Genomic DNA, 9,884 nt, shown 5'->3' with positions numbered 1-9,884 from the left:
GCGTCTCCTTACTTGCTCACTGTTGGACACCAGGTCAGTACCCTTGTATTTTGTCTTTATCAATACTACTTGCTCACTGTTGGACACCAGTGCCTCTCCTGAGTTTGATACACTCCTCTGTGAAGGCAAGGAACTCGTTGGACATGTAAAGCCTTGAACCGCTTGAAAGCAGCAAAGACATCAGACTTGGCCTTGAGAGGGACAACAACGCGGTAGCGAGAGTAGTCATCGATGAAGGACACCCAGTAGCGATAGCCAGACATGGAGAGGTGGCCGACATCATGGACATCAGAGTGCACGAGCTCGAGGAGGGCAGTAGAACGCGAGGGAGAGGGTGGAAACGGGTTGGCACGCTGCTTACCTGCGAGACAGGGCTCACAGATAGGGTCAGGGCGCTCCTTGGAGTCCAGCTGCATGCCAGTGACCCAATCGCGCTCTGACAGAGCCTGGACACCCACCAAGCTGTGGTGGGCCAGTCTGCGATGCCAGAGGGACAGGTCAAGAGGCAGAGTAGAGGATAGCTGCGCATACTCGGTCAATGGCTCTGTTACACCGTCCAAAAGCGCACTGGTGTTCTGGTTGATGGTAGCAGTGAACAGCACAGTGTTGGAGCGAATGAAGGACATAGATTGAGCGGTGATAGTGACAGAGAAGCCATGATGACGAGTAAGGTAGAGTACAGAGAGGAGATTGGAGCGCAGGTCAGGTACATGCAGCACCCTACTAAACTCTACAGCCCTCGCTTCCTTCCCTCCCACCCTAGGACAGAACACCACAGACCCTACACCAGCGAGACGGCGAGGACAGCCTCTGAGGAGGCCACAGGCGCTGTAGAGCGTCGAGTCCTGTTGTTCTCCTCCTGGATGAACACTTGCACCACAGCATCCTTGTCCAGGGTGGACTGGAGCATGAGGGCAGAGACAAAGTGAGAGTACTCCTCAGGGAGAGCACGAATGAGCGCCATGCAGGCCAGCTCCTGGTCCAGAAAGTCGAGGGTGTAGGCAGGAGGGCGAAGGTCCTTGATCCTGGCATAGAGGGTGTCCACCCTAGCAATGAGGGAGCTGAGGGACTCCTCAGGGCGCTTCCTAAGGGCGAAGAAGTCGTCGAAAGTGTTGGAGCAAGTGCCAGGGATCTTCTGCTGGACAGCCTGGAGAGCGTCCCACATAGCAGTGGGATCATCCTCCTTGCCCTTGACATGGATGCGCTGCTCCTCAGACAGGGAGAGCATGAGCTCGCCACCTGCCTTCTCCTGGCGAGTATCCCAGTCCTCAGCCTTGTCAGGATCCTGAAGACACGTCTCAGTACCCTTCAAAAGCCTGCAGAACCCCTTGGAGCGAGCTAGAGCACTGAAGTCCACAGCCCAGGACACATAGTTGTCCTTGGTGAGGGCCTTAATACGCTTGGAGGCGGAGGCGTCGGGCATGGGGATGAGGGAGAGGTGTACAAGACCAGGGGTACAGCAGCAGAAGAGGTGAGGAGGTGAGGAGATGGTGAGGAGATGGGAAGCGTTGAGGCGCAAGGAGGGGGTGCAGGGAGCGTCCAGGAGCAACGTGGAGTTACTACCACTAGGCTCTAGGTTCAACTCACACAACAGGCAAGTTTTACCTCTTTTTACCCAAGTGTCCTGGAATGCTGGAAAGCGTACCAAGGCCACTGGGCTGCTGTGCCAAGGGCATAGGAGTGATGCAGAGGTGCTGGGCGCACTCTGACAGGGAGAGCGCTGAGAGCGGCAGAAACACACCAAAGAGGCCCAAAACCAGCCAACAGGCATGTGCAGCGATCTAGGGCTCAATCCCCAGCAATCCAGCACAAGAGGGCGACCAAGGAGGGGGGTTTTGCGAGGCAGTTGCATGCCAACATGTTACTTGGTGTCCTTTCTGAGGGCATGGGCTACTTGCTCCTTCCATTGCAGTTCCTGGTAGACAATTATGCCAAGGAACTTGTGGTGGGTGACAGATGGATGGTGTGGCCACATGTGGTTACTGGTGGTTGGCAGATTGGGCTGTGTAAATACCCATCTAATCCCTATGGGCTTTTGCTTATTGGGAGTCAGTATCCAAGTTCTGTATATTTTTATCTGATCTAATTCTGCTTCAATAGTTTATAGTCACTGAGGCCAGAAAGGGCTTTGTTTTGCTTCTTTGAGTGATTTTGGGTCTTCTGAGACTATCATTGCTTTGCTAAGTGCATTATCAATGTGTTCTGCCATGTATATTTGTTCATCATCATCATTTTCATGTACCAGTTTGGCCATTTTGGGGATGTCCTCCCTCTCATTCAGTTTATTATAATCACAAGTCTTTCTAGGTCTTTGACTTTGCCTTGTAGGTCCTAGTCTGAATTTGGAATTGGAGTTCTATTTTTGCAAGGTGCTGGGTTTGAACTCAAGTTGTGATTCAAGGATTTTGGCATGATTTTCTCCAGCTGCTCCCCCTTACACTGAATATCTGGCTTGGGAGAGATATGTTTGAGAATTTAAAGTTTTGAGAGATTTTACTGATCTGTGTGCTTTATCATAGTATTTGATTGCTTTGGGCCTGTCTTGGTAGTCAACAAAGGTATGCTTTACTACCTTTGGACTTAGTTTAGATATATTTTTGTCTTCTATGAGAATATACACTGGGGAACCAAATTCCTCTAAGTGTGATTATATTTGGTTGCTTATGTAATCATTTTTCATATGGTGTTTTCTTGTTTGTTGCATGCATGAACAATAAGCATTGCACATGAAAGTTTCATAATAGTCTGATTATAGCACTTGGCTACTCTGTTTTGTATGTGCGCATGTGGCTTCAAGGTTATCCCCCTTTGGGGAGCACCAAGACATAAATTTATTGTTCATGTATTCACATCCATTGTCAGAGTGGATTTCTTTATAGTATATGTTATATGATTCTGTAGCTTATTGGACACTTCCGCCTTTGTTTTTAAAGGTTTAATATCTGAGTATTGCAAGTAGTCATCTATTATATACATAAAGTATTTGATGCCTCAGAATTTTGTTTGGGCTGAACCCTACAGGTTGGTAAAAATCTGCTCCCCCAGGGTTTGGATCAATTTTTGGCTGTTTTGGGAAATGGACATCTGGTCATTTTTGCTTCTGTGCACATGTCACAGTGGACTTGTTCTGGACCTGGGGTTATTTATAACCTGGTCACCATGTTTTTGATTACAAGTATTTTTAGTGTGGGATGTGGCCAAACCTTTGGTGCCAATGTTCCCAGGTATGAGCTATTGGCTTGACAAAATAAGGTTTTTCTCCTTGAAGAACTGGTTTCCCTCTGATATGGTATAAGTTGTTTATTACTTGCCTGTTGTGAGAATTTTGCTGACATTATCTACAAGTCTGGCTTTTTGCCATATATGGCTTTACCCCCTGTCTGATCAAGTTTAGAAATGGACAGAAGGTTTCAAGTTGCTTGGGAGATATGAAGGACTTCATTTAATTTTAGTATCTGCTCATTGTTATGGGCCTGGGTTTTAAGATCCGACTGCAGGCTAATTAGCATTATTTCTGTCCATCTCACTCCCCTCAGGTATCCTGTCAGTTCTTTCCCACTTTGGTGAGTCATCCTTTCCAAGAAAGTGTAGCTATTGTCAGGCACGATGGGCTGATGTGACCAATCCCTCCCCAATTCACAGCATTGCAGCACCTACACCAGCTATCCCCAATTCCAACCTCTGCCTTCTAATGATGGCAAAGTCTTTTGTCATTACAAGCTGCCCTCTGCCTCCTGCCTCTCCTGCCTTTGCTTATACTTTATTCCCACCCTCTGGTTTTGTCCTCGCTTGGCTCCCTTCTATGTCATCTCCAGGTTTTTCTGTTATCTCCCAGATCCATCACATATCTGTTCTCCTCTCCCTTATCACTGTTGCTCTCATCTCCCTCGTTGCTGTTGCTTGCGTCAACACTCTGTCTTTCTCTCTCCATATGTGATGACCTGTTCCTCCTGCCCTTGTTCACCATGCCTCTGGACTCATCAAGGAAAGGCCCCGCTCCCGACCACTTCTGTATCACCACCCAATCCTTGTTCAGCTATCACACCCTCTGTTCATCATAAAGATACATTCATGCCCATTCCCCCACCTTTGTGTTTGAAGGAAGTAGGTTCAATTGGTATGTTTTCTATGCCTCCTCTGTGTTTTTTCCCCCAACCATCTGCCCCTCTCTGTTGCCTACTTGGACTCTATTCTAAACACGTGGTCAATTCATCAATAGTTTGATTACATGCTGTTCAGACCCACTTTCCCTTTACAACCACCACCATCTCACCAGCTTGCCTTCTGATGCCCCCTGTCCATCCCCTAGCCACATCTGTGAACATCACCAAGATTGTGGGCAGCCGCTCTGGTGCCAGGGCCAGGGTGCAGTTCATAAACCAGAATGCCATTGCACTGGAGGCCCAGTGGTGCCAAGAACACTACTCTGCTGGTATACAGGGTATGTATTTGTTTTCATGACTTATGACCATAGCTCTGACATGTCTTCAGGTCTTAGCGCTGAGTCTCAGCAGATGCTTGAGGCTGGGCTGGACTTCGACTCTAATAAATTTGTTCACAATATCACTGACACCGATGTGGCGGATGGATGGATTCTCTCTCTGACAGTATGGGGGACTTGTTCATTGAGGTGGTGGAAGAGATTGTGTACAATAAGTGAGCACCCTTTGTCTATGCATTCATGCACTGCACTAATGTCTGCAGCACCATGAAAATGTGTGATCACCGGACTTGGCACCAACATCTTCAATTGTCCCAGGACAAGTACTCTCAGCATCTCCCAATTTTCGTTGCTGCCTACCTCCGGTGGAGGTATCTGTCTGGACCCCCTTCGCTGCTGACGTCTCATCTCCCCCTGCTTGTGATACTGCTAACACCCCGTCCACAGCCCTTTTTGCTACCACTCCACCCTCATCCCCTTCCAATACCTTGGCTACCTTGTCCATGCTCCCTTCTGATACCCTATCCACTCCGTCCATGCCTCCTTCCAGCATTGCTAACACCTCACCCCTACTTCCATCAGCCACTGACTTGCATATGCCCCCTCTCAATGCTTCCAACTCTCCCAAGGAAAACCAGCAATAATTACTTCATCATCTCTGCCATCAACATCTACACTGAGATGTTAGCAACAATTCCCAGCCATGGTATTAATATCCCCGCCGAGGCACTTCTATTAAGCGGTTACCTTGGTGCAACTCTGCAGTTATCAACACTCGCCTTTTCGCTTTCAACCCTGAAGCGCTATTGGAGGCTTTGGCTTTGCAAGCTGTTCTTTAGTGTAGAAGCTTTTGCAAAGGTGATCTGTGATCTGTACCAAGCACACTTTCTCCTGCCTCCCCCACTGCCTGCAGAGCTCACAATACATTCATTACAGTGGCTGTATCATAGACACTATTAACAGCGTTGTCTGATGCCTTCAACATTTACCTGATGATCCTGCAAAACATTGATGCTCAGGTTGTGGTGGTCCCGGGCTGCAATGGGGCCTACTGGCGAGCTCAGAATGCATGCCTGCCACATGGATATGAGGTACATAACAATTCATTCTTTCCACAATCTCTAGCTAACCTTCTTTCTAGCTGAAAAATGAACCAGAGCTCGAGCGCCAATTGCTGCTGGCCTTCAATGGCAACAACTCCCTTTCTCGCATGGCAGCATTTGGTGGACACAAGGCTGGAGACCTCAAAACATTTCACAGCAACTATTTCCTGGACCTGGAGTATGTGGATTGGTTTGCCAACAAAGTCCGCACCACCACCACTACTGCCGACAGCCCTGCATCAGAGGAGCTGACACCATCAAATGCCATCACCTCATGTACTGACAGCTGGAAGGCAGCTGCTGCAGATGCCAAGAAGTGCCTGTCAACATGGGCTTGTCTTGTGGATCAACAATATGATCTGGAATGGTGAGCTGTACGTGATTCATTAGTTATGCACCTGTGTACCATTATTCATTCCCTTTACAATAGATTCAAGTATCTGCTTGCTACTGTCAACAAAGTGGGGAGATTGCCTCCTGATTGCATTCAGCATTGGATGCAAGTTGTCCACCACCATCACCTTCAGCTCTTTGGCTCCCAGATTTGCGGCCTCAAGATCCCGGGTGTGCATAGATGCATTTCACGGTTACACGCACAACTACACATGCCAAGACAAGAACCACCTGAGCGGTATCTGCAGTGCTGACACTAAGGACTTCAGCATCCTCAAGCAGATCTTCAGCCTGTCAAATGAGCTCGCACAGCTTATTCATTACGTGTCTCCATACAAACAGCGCCTTTTCATTGACATGTACTTTTGCCAATGAGACAAAGATTGTTACCTGAATCTTGGTCAGTCCCTCTACTGTGCATACATCTATGGCCTTCAGATCCTCAACAACGAAAGCACTGCGCTTGACCAAGCAAAGCACTTGCTAGGTGTTACCAATGAAGAGCTGACTGCATGGCGGACAAGGCAGACCAAGTATCTGTGCAGCGGTGGGGAGGAGTCTGAGTATGACATCCATGCTAGTGCATATGTGGAGCTGTTACAAAAGCTCTGAGATTATGAGTGAGTGGCAACCCGCATCAATTATTAGCCTGCTCATTTTGCTCAGGGCTGCAGCTGAGAATGTGTCAGCCGCATTCATTGTGGCCGTCCCACAACAATACACCTTCCGCCTGTCAGCATTGTCATCCACTGCCCCCACCACATCCTACTACAGTGTGCAGAAGAACAGCAAGCAACTTGCAACAGCAAAGAAGGTTGCTGCTGAGCAGCACACAACCATGTCAGCTGAAGTTCTTGCCCTCAAGTCAAAGATGGGCGTTGGCTGGCGCTGGCAACTATTTGACTCAGAGTATACTGCGGTTGCACAGTACTTCAACAATCAAAAGTATCATCAGGTGTTGAATAACCTTCAGCACCTGGTAGTCTTGCGCTTACTTGAGCTTCATAAGCTTCATATCTTGCAGACTGCTGAGTCTTTAATGTTCTGCTTGCCTGCCTCCTAACCATGGGATTGCTAGGTTATAAAATGCAGATGCACATCACTAAGTTGCTGCAGAACTGTTACAAGGCTATCAAGAATGCAATCAAAGTCTACAACAAGACAGCTCTACAGATCAGGGAGCCCTCGCTCTGGGGCAAGGTGTCTAATTATCAATTTATAGAAGAATTTTTGCTCCTCCGCAACACTCATCAAGACATCCACTCTGAGTGCTGGGCACAGCCAGCAATCCACAAGCTCATGAAGCAGTCACTGTGGCTCGATCGTGTGAAGGAGGAAATTGCCCGTCTTAACATCAAGGTTTGTCAGCTTTCAATCTCAATTGCTAACAAGGAGAAAGAACTCCTACAACTTCTCTCAAAGACCAAGAGGGCTCCGCTGCACAGTGCAGTGGAGCAGTTTGTTGACTGCCGCCACCAGATCAACTCATTAATCATGGACCAAATTATCAACACCAACACACTTGACAGCTTCTCAAGTTGGTCGGACATTGGCATCCAAGTAGGATCAGAGTCAGAATCACCCTTCCCTTTGTCCTTGGCAGGTGTAAGCTCATAAACCCATGTGGTTTTGTCAGCAGATCAAGAAGAGACTCACAAGTCAGATGAGCATAGGCTAGAGGCAATCAGGTCATTAGTAGATTATATCACGGACTTAGAAGTTCCAGAGTAATATGTATACTATAGGCATATTGTTTATGAAAAATGCATCTGTTTCCAATCTTGAACCAGCGTGAATGATTGTACTCAACATAAATTGCCCAGACCATGCTCGAGGAAGTGGTTATGTACTTAGTCACAGATCTAAAACTTTGAAGAATGCAATAGATATTTATGTGATTTTTCCTCAGAGACCATGTAGCTGATCAGAGGAGATTGATTCTGCATATGAAGTACTGAAGTTAGTGGTTTGATGTATTTTAATCAGGAGGTTAATGTTAATATTGTTGGACCATGCATGACCTACCGCACGGGACAGACCAATCCAAGTATTGGTGGTGGGGTACATGTATGAGTAAAAGTGCACTTCTCAATGAATGAGAATCACGCCTGAATCATAAGTTAAAATATATATGTAATACTGCACAGATGGTGTGAGCATGTTGATGTTGCTTGCATGTACGTAGTGCAGCAACACGCACAGTACTCATACATCACATGTGCAGGCCATGTGTTCAGCGTCAGGAACTGATAACATCAACACTCATCCCCTTCATTACCTTTCATCCCCTCTCCACTCTCTCTTGCACTCGTGCTCTTTGCCTGCTCATGTACAAGAGCAACTAGATCCTCCAATGTTTTGTTATTGGCAGCAGCAATTCAGGGTCTCAGCATCATTGGTGAGTTGTTGGATGCCGCATACCAGATGCTGCACATACTGATAGTCCCAGCCCCTTCATTGCAGCCAGTCACTCCTCATTGCCATTCCCAATTGCTATATACCACTACCCTAGCTTAAGCAACATACCACTCTGCCTTCTTGCCTCTCTCACCAGTACTGTCACAATTAGCAATGAACCCATTGAAACAGCCACATCCCTTATTCATGTTCTTCAAGATAAAAAAAGCTTTATCCATAACCATGACAAGTTCTATCCTGTTGTTTATAGTCACTATGTAGGGATCTATACAACTTGGTGGGTCTTACAATGTCTTCTTTACATGCTTACAAACTATTCTAGGGAGGTTACCATTCCTGAAGTAACTGGGAGGATGATTCAGCATTTCAGGCATGTTGAAACCTTGAAGGATGCCTTGGTCTTTATGATCACCAAGGGCAGGATCAAGTTCATCAGTGAGCTCATGTACAAGCTCTCCTCCAGACAGAATTCTCAAGGTCTCCACGGTTCAGCACCCCCATATCCAGCAAATGACATTGGCCATCATGCACAAGGACAGGCAGTAGTTGATTCAAGAAAATCTATTGGTGAGTCACAGTCTAGATGCCTCTGCATCCCTCTCACCTTTTTTTTGCTGGCCCCAGAGCTGCTGACCAACATGTTCATCAACTGTCTTGTTGTATCAAATCCCACTTCCCCTTGCCCACCCGCCCCTCACTCATTTTCCACATGGCAAGTTGTCGCTGAGCTTGTGGGACAGGACCCTGATATTTTGTTCCCCGCCCAAGTTCCTCCTTGTCAGCCATTGCCCTCTCATTTGGTCTCCTCTCAGCACGTCCTCTCTGGTGGCCTGGTCACCATTCTGGCTCCCCCCACCTTGTTCCACTGCTCTTGTACCCCTTGCTTGTCTTCCTCTACTAGATCCATCGGCTCTGTCAGCACCACATCTATGTTCACTGTACCCAACGTCCATGTGGCCTTTCACTGTGCAAGGTCTATTACAGTGTCCTCTGCCCCTGCTGCACAATGACAAAACACCTCTTCATCTTGCTCTTTGTCCAATGCCTGGGCACCTGCCACTGCTGCCACCCCTGTTGCTGCACCTCCAGCTGCTCTGGCCAGGATATACAAGCATGAACATATGCTGGGGGGAATTGTGAGGAGTATCAGTACTCCAGAGGAAGCTACACCTGATGATGATGGCCCACCTCCCAGTATGCTGCCCCCAGCAGCGGAGCGGTACCTCAATGACCATGGATATCAGACAGCTGCATGGTGGTTAATTGTACCTGCATTTCAGGATTTGTTTGGGCCAGAGGATTTCTACCAGTATATTTGTGATTGTCATTTTGCCAAGCAAGAGGCTGCGTATCTATACAATCTCATCTCTGGTGAAGACATAAAGCCGGATGACTAGATGACCCTTACTTGCTCACTAGCTGTATGACTGATGATATATTGTAACACAACCTTACATTTGTTTTTCACATTCTGCTCCCCTCCAGGTATATAAGCACCAGCACCAGCACCAGGTAACATCAACTCCATC

The 9,884-nt window shown here is 47.5% G+C and overlaps 2 protein-coding genes across 2 annotated transcripts; one reads left to right on the top strand and one right to left on the bottom strand.

Moving 5' to 3' along the window:
• Window positions 1–781: 781 nt before the first annotated feature.
• On the bottom strand, window positions 782–1,423 carry CONPUDRAFT_46316 (uncharacterized protein; the record flags this gene model as incomplete). Its single annotated transcript, XM_007764394.1, has 1 exon — window positions 782–1,423. The coding sequence occupies one exon, from the start codon at window positions 1,421–1,423 to the stop codon at window positions 782–784; it is 642 nt and encodes a 213-aa protein (XP_007762584.1).
• Window positions 1,424–4,287: 2,864 nt separating this feature from the next.
• On the top strand, window positions 4,288–9,752 carry CONPUDRAFT_68845 (uncharacterized protein; the record flags this gene model as incomplete). The annotated part of the gene is made up of 15 exons (XM_007764480.1): window positions 4,288–4,441; window positions 4,492–4,607; window positions 4,760–4,812; window positions 5,071–5,299; window positions 5,461–5,532; window positions 5,583–5,911; window positions 6,036–6,261; window positions 6,343–6,470; window positions 6,604–6,892; window positions 7,054–7,542; window positions 7,761–7,783; window positions 8,085–8,114; window positions 8,606–8,632; window positions 8,678–8,922; window positions 9,445–9,752. 15 exons carry the CDS (start codon window positions 4,288–4,290, stop codon window positions 9,750–9,752), a joined length of 2,718 nt encoding a protein of 905 aa, XP_007762670.1.
• Window positions 9,753–9,884: the final 132 nt, after the last annotated feature.

The sequence above is a fragment of the Coniophora puteana genome, assembly GCF_000271625.1.
Source record: "Coniophora puteana RWD-64-598 SS2 unplaced genomic scaffold CONPUscaffold_1, whole genome shotgun sequence".
In the NCBI taxonomy this organism is placed as follows: domain Eukaryota; kingdom Fungi; phylum Basidiomycota; class Agaricomycetes; order Boletales; family Coniophoraceae; genus Coniophora; species Coniophora puteana.
Note: the sequence above shows the minus strand (reverse complement) of the source record. Positions and strands in the feature narration are given on the sequence as shown.